This window comes from Narcine bancroftii, chromosome 2 (assembly GCF_036971445.1).
Source record: "Narcine bancroftii isolate sNarBan1 chromosome 2, sNarBan1.hap1, whole genome shotgun sequence".
In the NCBI taxonomy this organism is placed as follows: Eukaryota; Metazoa; Chordata; class Chondrichthyes; order Torpediniformes; family Narcinidae; genus Narcine; species Narcine bancroftii.
The window spans coordinates 82,055,834-82,080,161 of NC_091470.1; the positions used below are offsets into that span (position 1 = coordinate 82,055,834).

The 24,328-nt window shown below is 44.7% G+C and overlaps 1 protein-coding gene across 1 annotated transcript in view; it reads right to left on the reverse strand.

The window, feature by feature from the left end:
• Positions 1 to 7,896: 7,896 nt before the first annotated feature.
• The window catches only part of sptbn5 (spectrin, beta, non-erythrocytic 5), a 251,285-nt gene continuing 234,853 nt past the window's right edge, over positions 7,897 to 24,328 (reverse strand). The window contains exons 66-73 of the mRNA XM_069915498.1: positions 22,989 to 23,075; positions 21,981 to 22,057; positions 20,287 to 20,372; positions 16,462 to 16,525; positions 14,286 to 14,363; positions 12,783 to 12,928; positions 10,667 to 10,771; positions 7,897 to 9,684 (exon numbers count right to left, since the gene is read on the reverse strand). Coding sequence (XP_069771599.1) covers positions 9,461 to 9,684; positions 10,667 to 10,771; positions 12,783 to 12,928; positions 14,286 to 14,363; positions 16,462 to 16,525; positions 20,287 to 20,372; positions 21,981 to 22,057; positions 22,989 to 23,075 — 867 coding nt within the window. The 3' untranslated portion in view covers positions 7,897 to 9,460. The remainder of the gene's footprint in view (positions 9,685 to 10,666; positions 10,772 to 12,782; positions 12,929 to 14,285; positions 14,364 to 16,461; positions 16,526 to 20,286; positions 20,373 to 21,980; positions 22,058 to 22,988; positions 23,076 to 24,328) is intronic.

Sequence of the window (24,328 nt, forward strand, 5' to 3'; positions counted from 1 at the left end):
CTCGAGCGTCTCATCCTTTCATTAGAAAAGTTGCTTGTAAACTCTTCCATTCCTAATTAGACCTCTCTCACCCCGTTGAAAGGGTCAACCCATTGTTTGAATCCAGTGCATAGAGGACAGTGCACAGTTGCCATGTAATATTGTCCATTCATTTTACCTGCAAACCAAGTTCATCCACTATAGGAGTCACTGTTACAAGGCCAACTTGCTAACAGGATGAGGTGTAGAAATTCATCCCAAGTGTCCAGAAGTTTTATGTGATGACACAACCTCCCCAACAGAGAGAAATGGTGTAAATATGCTCACCATCCAGAGCCATGATGTCCATATACCATTGGACTGAGGAACAGGAGATACCTCGAATCTCTTGTGCCATCATAAACTTCACTCCACAATCTCATCTACCTGCAATAACCCTTCACCCATTTTGTGCATCAAGTAGTATCTACCTCAGCCTTAATGACTGGACCTCTCCTTTCTGAGGGTCATGAGTCTTAGATCCTGAAAAAGTTTAATCTCATCTGTTGTAAATGGGTCACCCCCCCATCTCCACATCCAGCCTGTTGAAATCCAGCAGAACACTGTATGTTCAGTCAAGACCCACTCACTCTTCTGAATTCAGTAAACTGTTAAACTGTCCATCAGCACTTCGGATATAACAGCTCACTACGTCTGAGCTGTTCATGATGCCAATCTGACTGATCCCATCTACCTGCAAGAAAGAACACACAAATGCTGGAGAAACTCCGTCGGTCAAACAGTGCCTTTATGTAGCAAAGATAAAGATACATCACCAATGTTTCAGGCTTGAGCCCTTGATCAAGGTGTGGGGGAATATGGGAGATGTCCGAACAAAAGGGGGAGGGGGGGTGGAGATGATAGGTGGAATCCAGTGAACTCAGTGTTCATGCCCTGGGGTTGGAGGGTGCCCAGTCAAAAAATGAGGTGTTGTTTCTCCAATCTGCAGGTGGTCAGGGTGGGGTAGTGTGAAGGGCCATGGACAGACATGTGGGCTTGAGAGTGTGACTCAGAATTGAAATGGTTGGCTACTGGGAGGTCGTTTTTGTTGCAGATGGAGAGGAGGTGCTGGGCCAGGCGATCTCCTAATCTGCGACCGGTCTCTCCGATGTAGAGAAGGCCACAGAGGGTGCACTGGATACAGTAAATGAGTTCTTTGGAGGTACAGGTGAAGTGTTGCATCTACCTGCAATGTGGGCTGTACCCTCCATTTCCTCCCTGATCATGTGCCTAAACGTTGTTATCGCATCTGCTTCCACCTCCTCCCTAGCAGTGCATCCCAAGCCCCTACCACTCTCTTGTAAAAAAAGATATGCCTCACAAATCCCCTTTAAACGGTCTTCCCTCACCTTAAACCCGTGCCTTCCAGCATTTGACATTTCTACTCTGGGGGAAAAAAATGGTCTATCCTCTCACATAATTTCAATACATTTTACACATCCAGAATAAAGTTGATCTGCCATTTCCCTAGCCACGTTTCCTGCTGAATCCTTTGACCACCTTCTTCACAATCCACAACCCCACCAACGTTTGTGTTACCCTCACACTTACTGATCAGACCACCTTCTCTGATCTCCAGTCACTTATGTCCATCATAAACAACAGAGGTCCCAGCAGAACACCACGGGTCATAGACCCTCCCGTTGGAAAAAACAGTGCACTGTCTTCTGTGACCAAGCTAGTTTTGCATCCAATTTAACAACTCACTGTGGATCCCATGTGTCATTTTTCTGGACCAACTTACCATGATGGACCTTTTCAAATGCTTTATTGAAGGCTGTGAAAGCAACATTCACTGCCACCTCAAATTTGAGAGTTTTGACCTCCCCAGTGCGAAACCAACCCAACTATTGCTTCTGACCAGGTGACTAAACCCTGGCCCCTAAGAATCTTCTCCAGTAATTTACACACCACTGAGGTAAGGCTCACTTGCTTATTTCTTCTTCTTTGGCTTGGCTTCGCGGACGAAGATTTATGGAGAGGGTAAAAAGTCCACGTCAGCTGCAGGCTCGTTTGTGGCTGACAAGTCCGATGCGGGACAGGCAGACACGATTGCAGCGGTTGCAGGGGAAAATTGGTTGGTTGGGGTTGGGTGTTGGGTTTTTCCTCCTTTGCCTTTTGTCAGTGAGGTGGGCTCTGCGGTCTTTTTCAAAGGAGGTTGCTGCCCGCCAAACTGTGAGGCGCCAAGATGCACGGTTTGAGGCGTTATCAGCCCACTGGCGGTGGTCAATGTGGCAGGCACCAAGAGATTTCTTTAGGCAGTCCTTGTACCTTTTCTTTGGTGCACCTCTGTCACGGTGGCCAGTGGAGAGCTCGCCATATAACACGATCTTGGGAAGGCGATGGTCCTCCATTCTGGAGACGTGACCCATCCAGCGCAGCTGGATCTTCAGCAGCGTGGACTCGATGCTGTCGACCTCTGCCATCTCGAGTACTTCGACGTTAGGGATGTAAGCGCTCCAATGGATGTTGAGGATGGAGCGGAGACAACGCTGGTGGAAGCGTTCTAGGAGCCGTAGGTGGTGCCGGTAGAGGACCCATGATTCGGAGCCGAACAGGAGTGTGGGTATGACAACGGCTCTGTATACGCTTATCTTTGTGAGGTTTTTCAGTTGGTTGTTTTTCCAGACTCTTTTGTGTAGTCTTCCAAAGGCGCTATTTGCCTTGGCGAGTCTGTTGTCTATCTCATTGTCGATCCTTGCATCTGATGAAATGGTGCAGCCGAGATAGGTAAACTGGTTGACCGTTTTGAGTTTTGTGTGCCCGATGGAGATGTGGGGGGGCTGGTAATCATGGTGGGGAGCTGGCTAATGGAGGACCTCAGTTTTCTTCAGGCTGACTTCCAGGCCAAACATTTTGGCAGTTTCCGCAAAGCAGGACGTCAAGCGCTGAAGAGCTGGCTCTGAATGGGCAACTAAAGCGGCATCGTCTGCAAAGAGTAGTTCACGGACAAGTTTCTCTTGTGTCTTGGTGTGAGCTTGCAGGCGCCTCAGATTGAAGAGACTGCCATCCGTGCGGTACCGGATGTAAACAGCGTCTTCATTGTTGGGATCTTTCATGGCTTGGTTCAGCATCATGCTGAAGAAGATTGAAAAGAGGGTTGGTGCGAGAACACAGCCTTGCTTCACGCCATTGTTAATGGAGAAGGGTTCAGAGAGCTCATTGCTGTATCTGACCCGACCTTGTTGGTTTTCGTGCAGTTGGATAATCATGTTGAGGAACTTTGGGGGACATCCGATGCGCTCTAGTATTTGCCAAAGCCCTTTCCTGCTCACGGTGTCGAAGGCTTTGGTGAGGTCAACAAAGGTGATGTAGAGTCCTTTGTTTTGTTCTCTGCACTTTTCTTGGAGCTGTCTGAGGGCAAAGACCATGTCAGTAGTTCCTCTGTTTGCGCGAAAGCCGCACTGTGATTCTGGGAGAATATTCTCGGCGACACTAGGTATTATTCTATTTAGTAGAATCCTAGCGAAGATTTTGCCTGCAATGGAGAGCAACGTGATTCCCCTGTAGTTTGAGCAGTCTGATTTCTCGCCTTTGTTTTTGTACAGGGTGATGATGGTGGCATCACGAAGATCCTGAGGCAGTTTACCTTGGTCCCAACAAAGCTTGAAAAACTCATGCAGTTTGGCATGCAGAGTTTCCAGACTTCTGGGGGGATTCCATCCATACCTGCTGCTTTGCCACTTTTCAGTTGTTCGATTGCCTTATATGTCTCATCCAGGGAGGGAACCTCATCCAGCTCTAGCCTTAGGGGCTGTTGAGGGAGCTGGAGCAGGGCGGAATCTTGGACTGAGCGGTTGGCACTGAAAAGAGATTGGAAGTGTTCTGACCATCGATTGAGGATGGAGATCTTGTCGCTGAGGAGGACTTTGCCGTCTGAGCTGCGCAGCGGGCTTTGGACTTGGGGTGAGGGGCCATACACAGCCTTTAGAGCCTCGTAGAAACCCCTGAAGTCGCCAATGTCCGCGCTGAGCTGGGTTCGTTTGGCGAGGCTAGTCCACCACTCATTTTGGATCTCCCGGAGTTTGCGCTGAAGATGGCTGCATGCGCGACGGAAGGCTTGTTTCTTCTCTGGACAGGACGGCTTTGTAAGGTGAGCCTGGTGGGCAGCTCGCTTCTTTGCCAGCAGCTCCTGGATTTCCTGGCTGTTTTCGTCAAACCAGTCCTTGTTTTTCCTGGAGGAGAAGCCCAGTACCTCTTCAGTGGATTGCAGTATGGTAGTCTTCAACTGATCCCAGAGGGTTTCAGGGGACGGGTCCGTGAGGCGGGTTGCATTGTCGAGCTTTGCTTTGAGGTTTGCCTGGAAGTTTCCTCTCGCTTCGTCTGACTGCAGGTTTCCAACATTGAACCTCTTTCTGGGGGCTTTATTGTTCCTGGGCTTTGGCTTGAAGTGAAGGTTGAGCTTGCAGCGAACCAGCCGGTGGTCAGTGTGGCATTCCGCGCTAGGCATGACCCTGGTGTGGAGCACATCTCGTTTGTCACTTTCTCGCACCAGGATGTAGTCCAGGAGGTGCCAGTGTTTGGATCGGGGATGCATCCAGGTGGTCTTCAGGCTGTCCCTCTGCTGAAAAAGGGTGTTTGTAATGACAAGCCGCTGTTCTGCGCAGAGCTCCAACAGGAGGCGCCCATTGTCGTTGCACTTGCCGACGCCATGCTTGCCCAGGATTCCTGGCCAGGTTTCTGAGTCTTTGCCGACACGAGCGTTGAAGTCGCCCAGGATAACAACCTTGTCGGCTGTAGGGGTGCGTTGGATGAGGTTGCGCAGGTTGGTGTAGAACTTGTCCTTTTCTGCTGGTTCCGCCTGGAGGGTTGGAGCATAGACACTGATGAGGGTGATGTGACGCTTGTTTTGAAGGGGAAGTCGCATGGACATGATTCGGTCCGAGAGGCCTGTCGGAAGGTTTTCGAGTTTGGAGGCAATGAAGCTCTTGACCATGAAGCCTACACCAGATAGGCGTCGTTCATCCGAAGGCTTGCCAGACCAGTAGAGTGTGTATCCCGCGCCGCGTTCTTGGAGGCTGCCTACATCTGCCAGGCGGACTTCACTGAGAGCGGCTATGTCGATGTCAAGTCTGAGGAGTTCATGTGCAATGAGGGCAGACCGACGTTCAGGTCGGTGGCTGTCAGCCTTGTCTAGCATGGTTCTGATGTTCCAGCATGCTAGCTTGAGTTTGTGAGCATCTTTTGAGGGGGAGGACGTGGAGGGGGAGGACGTGGAGGGGGAGGACGTGGAGGGGGAGGACGTGGAGGGGGAGGACGTGGAGGGGGAGGACGTGGAGGGGGAGGACGTGGACCTGTCCTCGGGCCTGCGCAAAGGAGCTTTTAGGTGGAGTGCAGTGCGCGCAGTACTGGCCCCACCCTTTACACCCATGGTTCGTGTGCCGTGGCCAAGCAAGCTGGGACGTGGCAGCGAGGTCCTTGGGTCGTAGGTTTTATATCGGAGTGGCCTTCTCCTATGCAGGTTTCTGGATTATCCCTATTGCCCTTCTTAAACAGAGGCTAATCTCCAGACTCTGGGACCTCGCCTGTGGCTAAAGATTTCAGTCACGCCCACAGCAATCTCCTCCATTGACTTCCTTGTTAGGAACGGTGTTAGGTATCAGGCTAGGAAACTCTGTACTGATAAGGGGACCAGTAGAGTACACAGTAATCCATATGTGGTCTCACCAATGACCTGTGTAACTAAAGATATTTTAAACAGTAACAATGTGAGGTTTCCCAATTACTTTTAGTACCTGCATCCTCCCCTTTTGTTAACCTTGCATTAAGACTTCTGTAATCTCCCACCACCGAGATGCAATTTTATTGCCAAGTTGGACAACTTCACATTTCCCCTTCATTTGCCAGTCCTTTGCAGCTGTTTAAAATCCCTTGATAACATCCTTATGTCATAAGGAAAATTAGCAGCCATAAAATAAAATCAGAAAATGTTGGAAATATTTAGCAGGTCAATCTGCATCCAGAGGAAGGGACAGAGTTAGTGTTTCATGGCAAACACCAGTTTTGATGGACTATCTGAAAGAGAAGCAAAAGAGTTCCCTTCTTACAAACATAGAGTCCCCTTATCCTCACCTACCACCCCACCAGCCTCTGTATCTGCTGGAATTTCAGGCACTTACTACAGGATTCCACCACTAGACACCTTTTTCCTTCTCCCCCTCGGCCTTTCACAGAGACCACTCCCTTCTGAATCCCTTGTGCACTCATCCCTCTCCCTCCATCACCCACCTACCCCCGGCACCTTCCCGTGTACTCAGGAGGTGCAACACTTGTGGCCACACCTCCTTCCTCACCACGGTCCGGGGCCCCAAACAGGCCTCTCACATGAAGCTACACTTCATTTGTACATCCAGAAGACTAATTTACTGCATCCAGTGCTCCCTTTGTGGCATTCTCTACATTGGAGAGACCAGTCGTAGATTGGGAGATCACTTCGCTGAGCATCTCCTCTCCATCCACAACAGTAGTGACCTCCCAGTAGCCAACCACTTCAATTCCGAGTCACATTCCCACACTTAAGTCTGTCCACGGCCTTGTGTACTAACCCACCCAGATCTTCAACAGATTGGAGGAACAACACCTTACTTTCCATCTGGGCTCTCTCCAGCCAGATGGAATGCCCCTTTCACACTGCCGATCACATGTGGGTTGAAGCGGGTAATTTAGCGGGTCTGGAACCTGGCAGGGCGAGTTAAATTCTTGCTGGGGGCAAGTGTCAGAGCCCAGATGAGTTAACTAATTGTCTTCTGGTGGTGTGAAAGCACAACCTGCTCTCGCATCATCACCACTGGAGACGGGACCCTGCCTTAAAATGCCAGGTTGCCAATTAACCAGGTAAATGCAGCATGCCTAGTTCAGTTTACCCATTTCCCTGGAGGAATGGCAGTGTGAAAGAGGCATTGACTTTTCTGCTTTCTACTAAACCTGCTCTCCTTTTCTTTCCTCTCCCCCTTTCCTGCCTTTCCAGTTCTCCTTCCCTTCCCCCTCACCCACCCAGGCATCCCTCCTCTCCCCTCATTGCTGCTGTCCCCTCCCTCCTTTCTCCATCTTTTGTTCAGATGCCTGCCGACATTTTCTCATACCTTGATGAAGGGCTCAAGCCCAAAATGTTGGTTATGTTTTTTTAACCTTTGCTACATAAAGGTCACTATTTCACCTGCATTTTGTGTTTTTATTTCAACCACAGTGTCTACAGACTTTTGTGATTTTCTCCCATTCAGAGACACTATCGATGGATAGTGCATGGCCTCCTGTTTGCCCAAGCTCCCAGTCCCAAACCAATTCAACCAGGAAGTAGTCAGCCCCCTCAGCCTTTCAGGAACCCTTCTTGCCCTTGGCACCCACACAAATCCTGGTCCTGATACCTGGTTCCCACGGACTTGTCTCCAGCTGCCTGGTGTGAGTCCCTTGGCTGCCAATCTCTGGTCTTCAGCAGGCCCATAGTCCATGTGAGTCCTTCAGCCACTGAGCCCCTCTCTGGTTTGCTACTGTGGCCTCCTTCCCTGTCAGTCCTCTCTCAGGTTTCTTAACAGCAGGGCGGGGGCCGTGCTGTTCTCCCACTCTTGTGCATTGCGCTGGTTCACGGATCCTGGAACCATTGTATGTTCCAAATGGGCACCACCATCTCAGACATGGACCTCCACAGTTTCAAAGATGTCAAAATGACCAATGCCAACCTCTTCTATTTTAAATCCTGTGAGGGGCCGTGGCATAACAAATGGGCAGTAAGACCCCACGGAGGAGTGCTGTCTTTCTGCCCCTCGCTTTCCCAGGTGCATCCCAGTGTCAGTGCTCTTTTCATGGGGGTGGGGAAAGTTAAAACACCACAGCTAATTCCATGCAAATCTCACTTTTATTTTGATTTTGTTGATGGTGAGAATGAAAGAATGACATTGATCGATGACTGAGGTTTGTCCGATTACAGAACCAGCTTTAGCTTACAGACTGTGTCAGGTGGTTCACTTGGGAGTCAGACAACATAACAAGGAGCCCTTCGGCCCAACTAGTCCATGCTGACCAAGTTGGAATAGTCAGTACCCTTTGCCCGCATTTGCTTCATATCCCTCTAAACCCTATAAATCTGACCAAATGTCTTGAACGTTGTTATTTGCCCACTTCCACATTTTCCTTCCTTTGACCATCCTCTGAATGAAACAAATCCCTTGTAAATCTTTCCCTGCTCACAAACCTATCCCTTTTAGTTCTAGAATTATCTACCCTCAGAAAATGACAGCATTCACATATCCCATTGAATTCAAAGCTGCAATTCAACTCAAGGGTTGGTGGTCACAGTTCCCATTGGGTAGAGGAGGCTGATCTTCCACACGGTCTCAGCAGTTTTCTTCTGAAGCCCCCACCTGAACCAAGTTCAATCTCCTTGCTCATTTCCCTGCAAGAATGAGGTTGGGTAGCTCGGAAGGAGTTTCTTTCCCCTGTTCAGTGGGAAGAGTTAACTTGGCAGAGGCTGAGGAATGAAGCAGCACTTTTCTAGTCCAAAGGACATACCCAATTAACGAGCTCCTCTCCTTCACACTGGAGAAGTTAGGCAGAGTTCCTGAAGCTGACACCAATGTGAAATGAGACAGAGGCAGAACCTATCCACGCACAATTGGCCCTAATATCAGTTATTTCCCTACATTAAGAAGCAGCAAAAACTCCACAATTAGTTTTTAAATTAGATTTCCCAAATTAACACATTGATCATAATGAGACAGAAGCAGGAATAGGTTTGTGGTTCCTTAGATCTGCTCTCCCTTTCCATAGGATCTGTCATGAATCCCCACCCAATTCCTAGATTTCCTGAACTGAGACTTGCAAAATACTCAGCAGTTGGCAGCCTAAGTAAATACCAAGATTTACAATCCCACTTTTCCCCATCTCAGTAACCTCAACCTGTACTTCCAAACTTGTCAGAATTTTGAAATGTTTAACGAGGTGATTATTCATCCTTCTAAAGGCCAGGGAATATAGCTGAAGCTTATTCATAGAACATCATCCTCACTCCAAAAATCAGTCTAGTCAATTGAGGCAGCACGACTGTCAAGGCCAGAAAAGAACCAGCAGCATGTCTGGTGTGGGCCCACCAGGTCTGTGCAATCGTAGCAAGCATTCCAACCCCTTTCCAAGAGAGGGCAATGTCACATTTACTTTCCGAGCAGTCCTGCTGAACCAGGATCTTTGTGTTTCATGATCCAGAATATCAACATTTAATATAGTAATTCATTTAGTTAGGACAAATAGAAAAAAAATACCCATTTTAGATCTCACGGCTTAGAACGGAGCTTCCATTCAGGTGGAATTTAGTCTCAACAAGTGCAACACTCACTAGCATTGGAGAAAGTTTACACACAAGGAGATGGGTGGACAACACCTATATTCACACTTCAAGTTGGCACCGTGAAAGTCTTGATTACAGTCAAAGTGAGATGGTGGCAGTTCCAAGTTACTTCTTTACGAAGATCTTCTTGAAAACATTTTTCTTCTTCTTCTTAACTTCATTGTCTGCGTCCTGGGAAGGGCTCCTTGCTGACATGGTGCTGACAGCCTCCAGCCTCTCCGAGTCCCAGGTCTTCCTCCTGTTGTCGCTCGCCTCTCGAATTCTGGAGAGATCTGGGTCCCTTGGCTCCACACAAAGGTCGGGGGTACTTCCCAGGGTCTTGTTAATATCTGTTGACCACAAGAGGTTCAAATTACATTTTTTTTAATTTAAAATTTTAATTCTAATGATACATGGCCCTTCTGGCCCACCCAATTGCACCTAATTAACCTACCAACCAAGGTGGGAGGAAGCTGGAGCACTCGTGGAAACCTTATGCAGGTCTCGGGGAAACCTTATGCAGGTCACGGGGAGAATGTACAAACTCCTTAAAGACAGCGCTGGATTGGAACCCAGCTCGCTGGCACTGTATAGTATTGTACTCACTTCCACTCTGAACAAAATGCTCAGGAAACTGCATGAATCCTTACACGCAGCCTTGTGCAGTTCCTTTCAGCACTGCGTTATTAGCACCGATGACTGGCAAGGTACCAGCAGTGCAATCGCCCCTGGTGTATCACCATTGCTTATGCAGCTGCGACAGGTTTTACTATAATGGTATAAATTAAAATGTAAGCTTTTAAAAAAAATATTTAGACAAGACCTTCTGGCCCACATGTCCATGCCTCTCATATGCATTAATTAACCTCCAAATCCTGTACATTTTTGGAGGGTGGGAAGAAACTGGAACACTTGGAGGAAACCCAGGCAGACATGGGGAGAATGTACAAACTCCTTACAGACAGAGCTGATTGGAACCTGGGTTGCTGGCGCTGTAATAGTGTTGCTTCAACTGATCTGCTAACTTTGCCGCCCCTCTAGGGTCCTTGTAGAACACTCTGGTCAGAGGATCTCTCAGGGCTCAATAAAGGATGGTGCAGTCACTCACACAATCCTTTTCACTGGGACTATATCAGCTTCAAAGTCAAATATCAAATAGTCGAGAAAATTCCAAAAACATTTTCAGAGAACAAATGCTTTTTCCCTCCAAAAGTAATGAACAATACAGTTATCTCCTGGTTATGTCGCCGGCTGCACATGACCAGGAGGCTGTTGGCTGGAGTCACGGGGTTTTGTGACATTGGAGATCCACAGCGGGTCCATATCACTAACCTGCTTTCATCGGTTCCCCAGACTTAGGATATGGGTGGGTGTTATAGTAGGTCCGTGCAGGTTTTGGTGGGGGAGCTGGTACCAATTGCTCATCTCTTCCTGGATCTATAAAACATGGATTCAACATCAATGTAAAGCCAGAGGAGGGAATGTGTTGCAAGAAGAATTTGTTGGGATTTGTGTTTTCGATGTGGTGATATGGTTGGAACTTTTCTTCATGCTGTTTGGTCATGTATCTTTTTGGAAGAAAATTCAATCGTTTTTAGAATATCTGTATACGACTAAAATAGTTTTAGATCCAACAGTATTTTTATTGGGTAGTTTGCAACCTTTGAAAGGTTTGGGATTAGATAAGTTCCAGCTTGCTTTTGTATATTTAGCTTTATCTGTAGCGAAAAAATGTATTGCTTGTACGTGGAAAGATACAAATATAATTGATATCAATAGATGGCATAATGAGATGAAATATTGTTTAATAATGGAAAAAAATATGTATGTTTCGCATGATAATTATAATTTTTTTATTAATAAGTGGCTGTTATACTCGGAATATTTACATTTCAATTTATGTTGATTAGATTTTAATATGTATGTTTAATTTTTTTATATTTCTTTTTTCTTTTTTTATGGCTCTCCTTAGGAGAGTTGGCTGAAGGGGGGGGGTTTCTTTTCTTTTTTCTTCTATATATATATATATATATATATATATATAAATATTCATGTTTACTTGCTGTATATGTCATATATTATTTGTTTTTTTGAATGAATAAATAAAGTTTAAAAAAAAAGAATTTGTTGGGATGGAGGGTGAGATAATGGGAGTCGGGAGATGGAGGAGGGAGCAGAAATGTTATTGAATACAATGAAACCAAGTCACTAGCTTAACAATCCGGAGGCCTGCACCCTCGATCTGGAGACACAAGGTCAGATTCAACCATGGCAGATGCAGAATTCAGTTATTTAATCAACAATCAAGCAAAAGGCTGTTCACCATTAAATCACTGCTTTGTAATTAAAAAGTGCCAAGTTCATTAAAGTCTTTCAGGGAAGGAATAACTTGGGTCAGCTATCCAAATCCACGTAGGAGGACACCATTTCATCTGGTTGTATATGTACAGACACGATAATGAACTTGAACGTGAAGATTTGGGCGAAATAACAAGAAACGTTCTCTCCAGCCACCATCAATAAGAGAGAGTCTAATTAGTTCCCCTCAAAATCCAGCGGCTTGATCACCACCAAAAGCCCATGCATCACTGCTGACCAGTCACGATTACTCCAGGGCAGGTCAGAGGCTGAATCTTCTGCAGAATGTGACACAGATCAAAACCAGCCTTTTCTGCAGAGGCAAACACAAGTCAAGAGTGGAAAGGAATCTATGTTACTGGCCCTGACCAATGCAGCTCCACCATCATCTATGGAAAACCAGCCATAAAGTTACATAGCATGAAAACAGGCCCTTTGGCCCTTTGAGTCCACGCTGACCAACCACTAATTTTCCTGAAAGCTGTATTAATCCCATTTTTATTCTCCCCATCAGGAGAATATATTCTCTCCACCTGGTCTTTCTGGCAACCATTCCTCCACCATTGGGCATTGTGATGGACATCTTGAACATGCACTGTAGCAATCTCTGTGGCCTCTCCGATAGCTCCTCCCAAATTGTAGGCCCCCCTTGCACCTAGGTAGTCAAAGGCACAGGTAGGTGGAAAGTCCACCTCCTGAAAGAAACCATCAACCCCTCCCACCTACTTCCCTGACAGCATGGAATGTTGGGCCATTCATCGTGGAATGGCCCAGCCAGACAGCAGCAGTTCAAGGGCAGCTTCTCAAGGGCAATGCTTGGTGCATGAACTCCCGCATGTGGTGCTGCAAATGATGGAGTGTGTTAATGCGTTTCATTTGAAGATGCACAGGATTTGGCACCATCACTCCTCAGACGCAGGGATATGTTTTAAATATTTGTCATCCAATCTGCTACTCCCCATGGATCAGCTCTCATGGGGGACATGTTGAATACCTCCATGACATGCAGACCATCACAAATCCAGCAGCCTACATCTCGCATTCCCCAATCATACTCTCCAACGACATGAGGAAACTCTCCAGTTAGTACCGCTTGTTCGACGTTCCAAGGGACCAGCTTTTTTGTCCTTTCCTTGCTGGGAGTCCTTGTTGGGCTGTTGAACCAGGGTGTTCCTTTTTTCCAGTGTGGACACATTTGAAGAAGAGCTTTTCTCAACTCTGAAGGATGGAGCTCTCCTGAACATCATAAAACAAACAGGATAATGACGTCAGTTTCCACTCACATTCCTGGGGCAAGTCTAGCGTCAATGTCACTTGGTGTAACTCTTCATTGCCAAAACTGTCCTTAGAAACTCTTACAGTTTTTATATTTCGCCTTAGCTTTAGCCTCCACTTTTATTTAAAAAAAATCTTACAAATCTCTCTCCCTGCCATGATGGACATTTATAATGCCCATTGCTTGTGGAAAGCCATAAACATCGTGAAGGACTTCACACGCCCCTCCCGCAATCTGTTCTCCCTTCTGCCATCCACGAAAATTTACCGAAGCGTTCGGGCCCTCACAACCAGATTATGAGACAGCTTTTTCCCCCCAAACCATGAGGCTTCTGAACTCCGGGGACACAGGGTTATGGTTAGCATATGTAACACCACATTTATAATGTGATATGTTAATTATAAAAAAGTTTCTGTTGTAATTTAGCAATGTAAATAACCAGCTCCTCAGTCCAGAGAAACACTACCTCATTTTCACTGTACACTACAATGGTTCTGGTATGAATGACAAATAAATGTGACTTGACTGGACTACATTTGACCAATATCTCACTTGCTCCCTGTCTCTGCACCATTTTATGTATTCACTTTAAGATTTTTTTCGTTAATACTCCTCTTGAAACCTTTCTTTCTTGCTGCATTGGCATCAGTTCTGTGTATTCTCAGCTCCCTTCAGACATTGGGTGACTGATCCTTAATTTGCCAGGTGATTTATTTTACTTATTTCTTTATACGTGATTATTGTGTGTTGTGTGCTGTGTGTGTGTATGTGTGTGCACCATGGTCAGAGAAACGTGGTTCCGTCTGGTTGTACATGTACAGTCAGATGATAAAAAGAAACTTGAACTTGGTCCTGCCTTCTTGGTGACCCTTCCCAAAGTACCATCTTTGGACCCACTAGTCTCTCACTCACTCTGAATGTAAAACGCTACAGCACAAGTGATTGCTGACCCCATGGCACCTTCACTACAATGCACAATGGCATGTCCAGCTCATGATAAAGTAAATAGAAATGGTAGTGATTTATCAACTCATTGACATGATATTTGTGATTCAGAGAGAGTGGAATTATTTATCATACTGAACAGCAGCCTTTGCCATACTGAACGACTCTCATTCTTGGAAGCATAGAGCAAAACACTGGCAAACTATAAGTGAAGCAATGATACCCTGCAGATAACGAGAAAAGTTCTGAGGGAGGGGTCGATTACTGAACCGATAGCTCTCTGAGAGCCTATTTTACACATAAAGTACAGGGGCAGAGGACAGCTACCGGCGCTCCCATGGCATTCCCTTTCCCTTAGGGGATCTCTCCTACCTGGGGAGAAAATCCTTGCTCTTCCCCATCTTGATCGATGTTCCTGCAGCCAGGAGTGACTTTGCCTGGGACATTTCCCTTTGGATAAAGAAAAGAGGATTGCATGAGAGTGAACATGAGATTTAGAGGATCGTACAGGAGATTTCCTAAGCATGCAGTCAACATTCTTCTCTTCCACAGAATACACTCAGTGTCATCCCACTGTCCTTGCTCCAGACAACAAACTGCTGGAGGTCCTCAGTGGGGCAGGCAGCATCCGTGGAGGTGAATGGAGACTCAATATTTCAGGACTGAGAAAAGGGAGGGAAAGGCTTCAACCTGAAATGTCTCTCCATGGAGACTGCCTGACCTGCTGAGTTCCTCCAGCAGTCCGTGTTTTGCTCCAGGTTCCAGTATCTCCCCTAGAATTGGTTGGGAAGGTGGGCCATCAGAACCCTATGGTACAGGTGATGGCACAATCAGATACAAGACACCTTCCCTTCCCGCCACACTTCCCCACACAAATGCAGTAAGCAACACTTTCCTCATCACTTCCCACATCCAGGGTCCTAAACACACCTTCCAAGTGAAGCAGAGTCTCACCCACACTTCATCTGAATTCTGCTCTGTGCTCATTGCTCACAATGAGGTCTCTTCATTGGAAAACCAAATGCAGATGTGGTGACTGTTCAGTTTTCAAGGCTGACACTGAGCTTCAAATGCCCACTCGTGGACTAAAACTCCACATTCAACACAATTGTGCCAAATAAACTCACTCAAACTCCGTGACCTTTGGCCTCAATCAGTGAGGATTGGAGACAGCACCTCCCCAACACTGGCTGTGTGCTCAACACCTTTTGTACTCCTTGTACACCCATGGCTACCTGGATAAACTCCATTTATAAATTTGCAGATGACTGCACTGTCACAAACAAGTTGGAATATAGAAGGGAAACAGAGGGACTTGGGGCCAGGACGGACAACAAGCTCTCCCTCAATGTCAGCAGGACTGAGGAGCTGGTCATAGACTTCAGGAAGAGTCCTCGTCTGCATCAACAGGGCTGAGGTGGAGGTAGAATTCAGTTTTATGTTTCTAGGAGTAAACAGTTCTAGTGATCTGCATTGGTTCAGCCACATTAACACAATGGTCAAGATAGAGATATCTCCTTCAGAGACCTGAGGAAATTTGGCATGTGATCTGCATATCTCATCAACTTCTACAGATGCACCACTGAAAGCATCCCGTCAGAAAGAAAAACTGCGTGGTGGTGGTGGGGGGGGGGGGGGTGGTGGGAGGGGGGAATACTGCTCCAGCCAAGAGTATGAGAAGCTGCAGTGGCTCAGACATTCACACAAACTCTCCCCTCAAATTACTCCGCCCATTCTTGCTGCTGCCTTGGAAAAGCAACCAACATATTAAAAGACATTCTATCTTAGCCAAACCACATTCTATCTTAGCCAAACCCTTTGGCTCTCCCGCTCTCCCATCATGAACAAGTTTCACAAGTGTGAGATCACACACAGTCATATTTGAGGACACTTTCTTTCTCACTGTTGTCAGACTCCTGAATGAACCACACACTAGTAAAATTACATTGCCCTTGCTCTGCACTAATTGGTCTATCTCTGTAACTCTGCACTCAGTTTTACTTGCCTCACTATGTACAGGTATGGGTTATCAGGTGCACTGCTTACAGAACAAACTCTCACTGTACTTCAGTACCGAACCTGAACTGGTCAGTCTCGCTGCTTTCCTGTCAGCCCTGCATTTGGTATCTGTTCCAAGGAAGGCCAACTTGAGCTTGAGGAACAGCATTTCTTCTGGGATGTAACAGTCCCCAGTACCCAACAACTTCAGTCTTTCCAGTTCGTCTCAGCATTAACCAGTTTTGACGGCAAGTCACCAGCCACAATTCTGTTTCTCTCTTCACAGATGCTGCCTGAACCACTGCATGCTTCTAGTATTTGCTGCAATTTCAGATTTCTAACATCCTGCACCTCCCAGTTCACCTCTTCGAGATTTACATTCATATTTTGGTTCACTCATAACAGTTCAGCAGTGAATACAATGGCCTCATCCTTCCATGCCCTTCCACACCCTTCCTCACTTCCTTCATCCTCCCCCACCCTCCCTCAGTGGTGAATACCATGACCTCACCCTCCCAGGAGGTGCCACGGGAAGGAGAATATCACTCACCAAGGTTGCTGTGGAGACTGTGTAGGAGAGGTGGCATTGCCAGAGGAAGCGTTCATGCTGCACCCTGAGAAAGAGCACAGGAAGAGTCAAAGTCCAAAATCTTTTGTTCGGACACCAGCCGACATTTTTCCATTCCTTGATAAAGGGCTCAAGCCAGAAACGTTGGCTCTATATTTTTACCTTTGCTATATAAAGGACACTGCTTGGCCTGCTGAGTTCCTCCAGCTTTGAGTTTTTACTTTTTTACATCAATATGAGTTAGCTAGGAGGAGGAGTCACGTGATGGAGTAGTGACCGGTCGGGGAACTCCAGCCCTCTCCGGAAAAGTTTAAAAAAACCAGAGAAAACACAAAGGCACAAACACGAAAATTAAAATAAAGTGAAAATAAAGGTGGGAAAAAAATGGCAGCGAAGAAAGAAAAGTCGAAAGCAACGGGAAGAAGAGAAGAAGAAAAGATGTCAGAAGAAGGTGAAGGCCTTACCTGTCCGAGGAGGCCCAAGGTGGAGAGAGAAGCCTGCTCCCTCAGGTCAGTTGAAGCCCCGAGCTCGGGACTACAAAAATGGCTCGCAGAGCCAAGCAAAAGTGCGCAACCGTGCATGCGCGATGCGCAAGACAAAAAAAACACTGACAGGAGGGGGGACCAGCTGAGGAGTCGATCTCCACAGCTGAGAATGACAGCCACAACACAACAACAAGAGGAGAACATAGAAAATAACGAGAACAAGAAAGAAGAGAGTAAAAAGAAATCAAAGAAACAGCAGATGACCAACCCAGAGGAAGAAGAAGAAGAACACAGAGAAATGGAAGATGAAGGGAAAGGCAAGACAATGGATATTTTTTTTTAAAGAATATATGGAATCAGTAAAAGAATGGCAATCACAAGAATTTAGTGAAATAAAAAGAAGAATAAAAAGTACAGAAGAAAAAATGAATAGATTAGAGATGGTCATGTCAGATATAGGAAAAAGAGTGGACAAGGTGGAAGAACGAGAAACACCATAGAAATGGAAGTAGATGACTTAAAAAAGAAATTAGAAGAATCTAATAAAAAAGTTAAAGAGACACAAGAGCAGTTAACTCAGAAGATAGATATAATGGAAAATTATAATAGAAGAAATAATATAAAGATAGTGGGGCTTAAGGAAGATGAAGAAGGCAAGAATATGAGAGAATTTATAAAAGATTGGATCCCCAGGGTCCTAGGAAGACCAGAATTACAGGAAGAAATGGAAATAGAAAGGGCACATAGAACATTAGCCCCTAAACCACAACCACAACAAAAACCAAGATCCATTTTAGTAAAATTCTTAAGATATACAACAAGAGAAAATATATTGGAGAAAGCAATGAAGAAAATAAGAGAAGACAAAAAACCACTGGAATACAAAGGTCAAAAATTTTTTTTCTATCCAGATATAAGTTTTGAACTCCTGAAGAAGCGGAAGGAGTTTAATACAGCAAAAGCGATCCTATGGAAAAAAGGATATAAATTTATGCTAAAGTACCCAGCGGTACTTAAAATAGTTATTCCAGGGCAGCAAAACAGACTATTCTCAGATCCGGAGGAAACACGAAAATTTGCAGAACAACTACAAAACAGACAGAGAGATGAAGACATGTAACGAGAGCAAAAATGACCACAAACTATATGTATGTGTGTATATGGGTATATATATATTTATATTTATATATATATATATATATATGTGTGTGTTTGTGTGTGTGTGTGTATATATGTGTGTACATGTGGGTATGTATATTTAGAAAAGAATATATAGAGTATAGATAAGAATTAACAAGGGAAAGTAAGGGAAGAGAGGAAGTAAGAAGGAAATTAAGAGAGTGACCTTTGTTATATATGAAGATTAAAATCTTTTCTGGAGGGGGCTGGGTGTGGAAGAACTACGGTCACTGCGAAATCAGTTGACGCTTGTGAGTGATTTCGCAAATCCAAACGGAATGGGGAGATGTGGTTGCCCGACAAGAGACAAAGGGCAACTCAGGAAGGGGAGGGGATCATGGGGTTAAAGGATTTTTAGATAGGAGAGTAATGGAAATATTTTATGTTTTAGAAATGTTGTCTTATAATGTGCTTAAAAAAAAACCAGAAATGGATAAGAAGGAAAGGTGATGATGAGGAAACGGAAAGGAAAGATAAACAAAGTATAAGATGGCTATGTTGAATTATATGACTTTAAATATTAATGGAATACATAACCAAATCAAAAGGAAGAAACTGTTAAATTTATTGAAAAAAGAAAAAATTGATATAGCATTCATACAAGAGACACACTTAACCGAAGTGGAACACAAGAAATTAAAGAGAGATTGGATAGGGCATGTAACAGCAGCATCATATAATTCAAAAGCTAGAGGAGTAGCTATATTAATCAGTAAAAATGTACCAATCAAAATAGAAGAGGAAATAATAGATCCAGCAGGGAGATATGTAATGATAAAATGTCAGATATATTCGGAGTTTTGGAATTTACTCAATGTATATTCACCTAATGAAGAAGATCAAAAGTTTATGCAAGATATCTTTTTGAAGGTAGCAGATACGCAAGGGAACATATTAATAGGAGGGGATTTCAATCTTAATTTGGATTCAAACATGGATAAAACTGGGAAAAAAATTAATAGTAAGAACAAAGTAACCAAATTTATAATTAAATCGATGCAAGAAATGCAACTTTTGGATATATGGAGGAAACAACACCCAAAGGAAAAGGAATATTCATATTATTTGGGCAGACATAAAACATACTCAAGAATATGAGTTAGCTAGAGCATCAAAGGTTATCGGGAGAAAGCCGGGCAGTCAGGGTGAGTGGGAAAATGGATCAGCTCATGATTAAATGACATGGCAGACCTGATGGGCTAAATGGCCTATTTCTGCTTCTTAAGGAGTTTATCATCTAGAGATAATAAATAGAACATCTCGGACCAAAACCTGTCCGTACATGGTACTGTATGTGTTCCTGACCAGTCTGTACATTGAACTATCACCGACAGCCCATTTTACAATCCACCTGTATCAATGGCCAGTCCTGATATCACGATATCTACAGCTAACTGGTCTGAATTCTGTCCCTCTATCACTGCCTGGTCTGCACTCTGTCCCTCTATCACTGTCTGGTCTACACTCTGTCCCTCTTTCACTGACCAGTCTGCACTCTGTCTCTCTATCACTGACCGGTCTGCACTCTGCCCCTCTATCACTGACTGGTCTGCACTCTACCCCTCTATCACTGACCGGTCTGCATTCTGTCCCTCTATCACTGTTTGGTCTGCACTCTGTCCCTCTTTCACTCACCAGTCTGCAATCTGCCCCTCTTTCACTGACTAGTCCGCACTCTGTCTCTCTATCACTGACCGGTCTGCATTCTGTCCCTCTATCACTGTTTGGTCTGTACTCTGTCCCTCTTTCACTGACCAGTCTGCACTCTGTCCCTCTTTCACTGACCAGTCTGCACTCTGTCCCTCTTTCACTGACCAGTCTGCACTCTGTCTCTCTATCACTGACCGGTCTGCACTCTGCCCCTCTATCACTGACTGGTCTGCACTCTGTCCCTCTATCACTGACCGGTCTGCATTCTGTCCCTCTATCACTGACTGGTCTGAATTTCAAGCTTCTGTGGGGCAGCAGACAGCTCTTGCTGGATGGGTCTGGAACATTCTGTCACACTTGCTGTGGTTGAACCTTCCATGGAAATATGATCAGATACAAGGAGATGCAGGACTCGTGACTAGAGCTTTGATCCGAGGGAGGCTTCAGTGAGCATCATAAAAGCAAAGTGTAATAGAACAGAGCATCCACCCACCTAAATTGTTCCTGATCTTTTGGATCCACTCATCCATCAGAGAGCCCGAAGGATCAGAGAAAAGATATTCAGCACCGTCACTGAGCCTAGGATAACACATCCAATTCTGACACTTTGTAATGCCTCTACATTATGGCTTGGTACAGATTTAAACACAGCACAGCAAGATACATGTATCAATAAAGTGCATGCACATTTACACATACATACTGTACATACACATGGGCACGCACACACACACACATATACACATGTGATGCACGCACCACCTAGCTATAGCCAAAGATACATGCAAAAGAAATAGAAATATTGGCAAAAAAGCATAAATGCCAGATAGTAATTAATACTGAATGAAAAAATAGATTTAAATGGTAAAAACACACAATAAATGCTGGAGGAACTCAGCCAGACTCACAGCATCTATTGGAGATAAACACATTTTACCGATGTTTTGGGCCTGAGCCCTTCCTCAACGTATACCTTGAGGAGGATTCAGGCCCAAAATGTCATTAATATATCTTTACCTCCTATGGACGCTGTGAGACCAGCTGAGCTCCTTCAGCATTTACTGTGCGTTTTTACTACAATCACAGTGTCTGTAGACTTCATAATTATATCAAAATGGCAGAGATCACTTTATAGCCAACAAAATATTTTGTATTTCTGTCAGTCATGTGGGACCCCACCCACACACACACACACACACACACACGTACAAACAGGGACACACAGGGACACACCACACATGTACATGCACACAGGCACACACACACACACACACACACACACACACACACACACACACACACGTACAACAGGGACACACAGGGACACACCACACATGTACATGCACACACACAGGCACACACACACACAAAGTATGTGCCAAAACATATGTTTTGAGGTACATATATTTGAACATACAGGGACATTAATATGAGGAAAAATCTCTTGAACTGATTGGTTGGTCTGAACACAAATAGCCAGAATTAATTTATATAATCCTTCATTGGATTGGACAAGGTCAGCATTCCCAGCTGGTGGGTTAAACTGCTGTGGTCCTTCCTTACTGTCACAGGGAGTCCCCGGATTTGGACCCAGTGCTGGTAATAGTAAACTCTGGATGGTGGGTGGTTTGGAGGTGAGCTTCTCGAGTCTTTCGCTTCTTGGTGTCAGTTGGGAGGAGGTGTGGTTGGAGTAGGCCTGGGCAAGTAACTGCACTGCATCTTGAAAAGTGGTTCCCACTGGATCCCAGCTTTGCTGCTAATGAGGCAATGAATATTTTGGTGGCTGATGGATAGCAGTGAAGAGAGATGCTTTGTCAAGCTGATTTCACACTGGCAAGTGGAGAAAACACCTCTGAGTTGTGCTTTGAAGTACATTATACTGTACTTCCAGAGAAGCTCTGGGCCATATTGCACTCTGATGCACATTGGGATAAAAGGAAATAGGAAAGAATAGAAATTATTGCCTTTGTACTGCTCTCTTGCAAGTACCCCTCAGCTCAAAAGGTGCAGACGCTGGGATCTTGAGTCAACTGAGAGAAGCCGGAGGAACTCTTGATAAAGGGTCCTGACCTGTATGTTGACTGACCATATCTTCCCATGGATGCTGTCTGACCTGCTGAGTACCTCTGGCTTCCCTTTGTTCAGCCTAAACAGATTAATTGCCTTAATTCGGCAGATGTGTCATACCGCAGGTGGAAGGTAGAATCAACAACCTCCTCACATGTTGCTTCAGTGATGCTGAGGGATGGTGAACACGGGGAATCCTGCATAGAACAAAGGAATGTACACAGATTCAATAGAATATGGTTAAAATGAGCAGGACATCATAGCTTAGAATACGAGTGCAGAGCAGAGCAAGGCATCACACATATCTTGAATGGCAATGGTTAATGATAATGAGTTTATAGTCATCCACATAGTACAATGTACATATTCTCTGAAATTCTTATTTGCTATAGTTGAACAGGTACTTGTAAAGTAAAAACTACAATGGTATCTATTAAATTAAAAAGAGATAATAAGTACAATAAAGTAAATGTTACCTAAGTGAAAAAGAAAAAAAATAGACACAGTATCACCAAGACCTTAGTACAAGTCATCGTGTAATAACAGCAGTACATTACAGGGTAGAGATTCATCCACAAGTTAAATAGAAAGTGATAAAGGGACCAGGACATTGTATCCAGGTTTAGCCAGTCCCTTACTGATGTAGCTCAGACACCAACAGGAGCTTAATTTCTTTGTTAATGAATGTTGTATCTGTCCTGTGTTTCATGAGACAGTCTATTGTCCACATTTGACATTTGCAGTAGCTGCCTCAACAATGTTTGATGGACAGTGTAGAACAGTTCTGAAGGCCCTCAACCCAAACTATTAACTATCTCTCCTTCCGCTAATGTTGCCTGCTTGCTGAGTGTTTTCAGAATTTTCTGGTTTATTTCGGACTGAAGGCACCTGCAGTTTATTGACTTGCAGGTCTAGCTCTGAAAGAGTCTGATGACACAATAAGGAAGGGCTTGCACTCTGTTTAACTTGTGCTGTACCTGTTAGGAGAGTGATTGTTAAATTCCCTCAGCACCAGCCTCCCTCAGTTTGATAAGACCAGTATGTGCAGGGTAGCTGCATTCATTCTGGTGATGGGAGCAGTGTTGAGCTGGGCTTAATTTCCCAACATGGGTAACCTTGAAGACTCACCTTCAGACTTGTAGTCTTGCTCTCATAGAAGCTGAGAGTTTGACTTGCTAGAATCACAAAATGGGTGTCCCAGGTTTCAGAGTCAGTCTAAATGCAAAATTAAAATTAGGACCAAGAAATAATAATCTTGCTTTTGAACAATCTCAGAGCCACCAAAGTGCTTTTGAAGTGTACTAAAAGACAGGTTTATGCCTGGACAGCATGCAGAACAAATGTTTGCACTGATAAAGTCCAAAATACTATGTACATCAGTGGTTCTTAAACATTTTCTTTTCACTCACATACCACTTTAAGTAATCCCTATGCCATTGGTGCTCTGTGATTAGTAAGGGATTGCTTAAAGTGGGATGTGAGTGGGAAGGGAAGGTTGAGAATCACTGCTCTAGACCCAATTATTACTGAAATATTTTGCTTGAGAAAAATTGTCATCGGCCCATTTCCTTTGAAACCTTGCACATAACGAGTCAATTAGGTACGGTTAAATCATTTGTTTTCAAACAGTTTCTTTCCACCCACATCCCACCTTAAGCAATCCCTTACTAACCACAGAGCACCGATGGCATAGGGATTACTTAAATTGGGATGTGAGTGGAAAGAAAAAGGTTGAGAACCAATGATATACATAAAACAGACCAGAACCAATTTCTATACAGTAATAATAATCAGATAATGTGTTTTAGTTCTGATTGAGGAATAGATATTGGCCAGGACATGGAGGATAATTTCTTCATATTGTGTTGTGGCATAGTCTACATCCACCTGATAGTTTAATACCTCATTCAAAAGGTTATAGTTCTGACAACGTTGCATCTCTCTGCAGTGTCAACCTAAAGTGGGATTTGAACTCATAATCTAAATCAAGATGAAAGTGCCACCACGCTCATGAGAGAATGAAATCGAGGTAGTAAAATGGTGCTTCCCATGTGCATTATCAAATGACATTTTACCCTACGGAGACATTAGGGGCGAATTTGATATTGGTCAAATCATTCAGTTACATTAGGCACCTTAAAGAAATATAGAGAGATAAGGTTGTATTGAGGTTTAGGCACAGAATTCCAGTTCTTGGGGCTTTTGCATCTGAAGGTGTGGCCACCTAATGTCGAACCACTTAATGAAGAGGCCAGAATTGGAGCACTGGTTCGTGAGAGAGTTACAGGACCAACAATGTATGGTGCTGGCACAGTAAGCACAGCCCTGCCTTTTGGAGCTGATGTTACAGGGAGCTTCACTGGGTAACTGGCCACGTATACGAATTCACGAGAAGTGTAAGTGCAGCTTCAGAAAATATTCTCCCTTCCTCCATTTCCACCAAAGTGAAAGTTTAAGTTTATACCTAA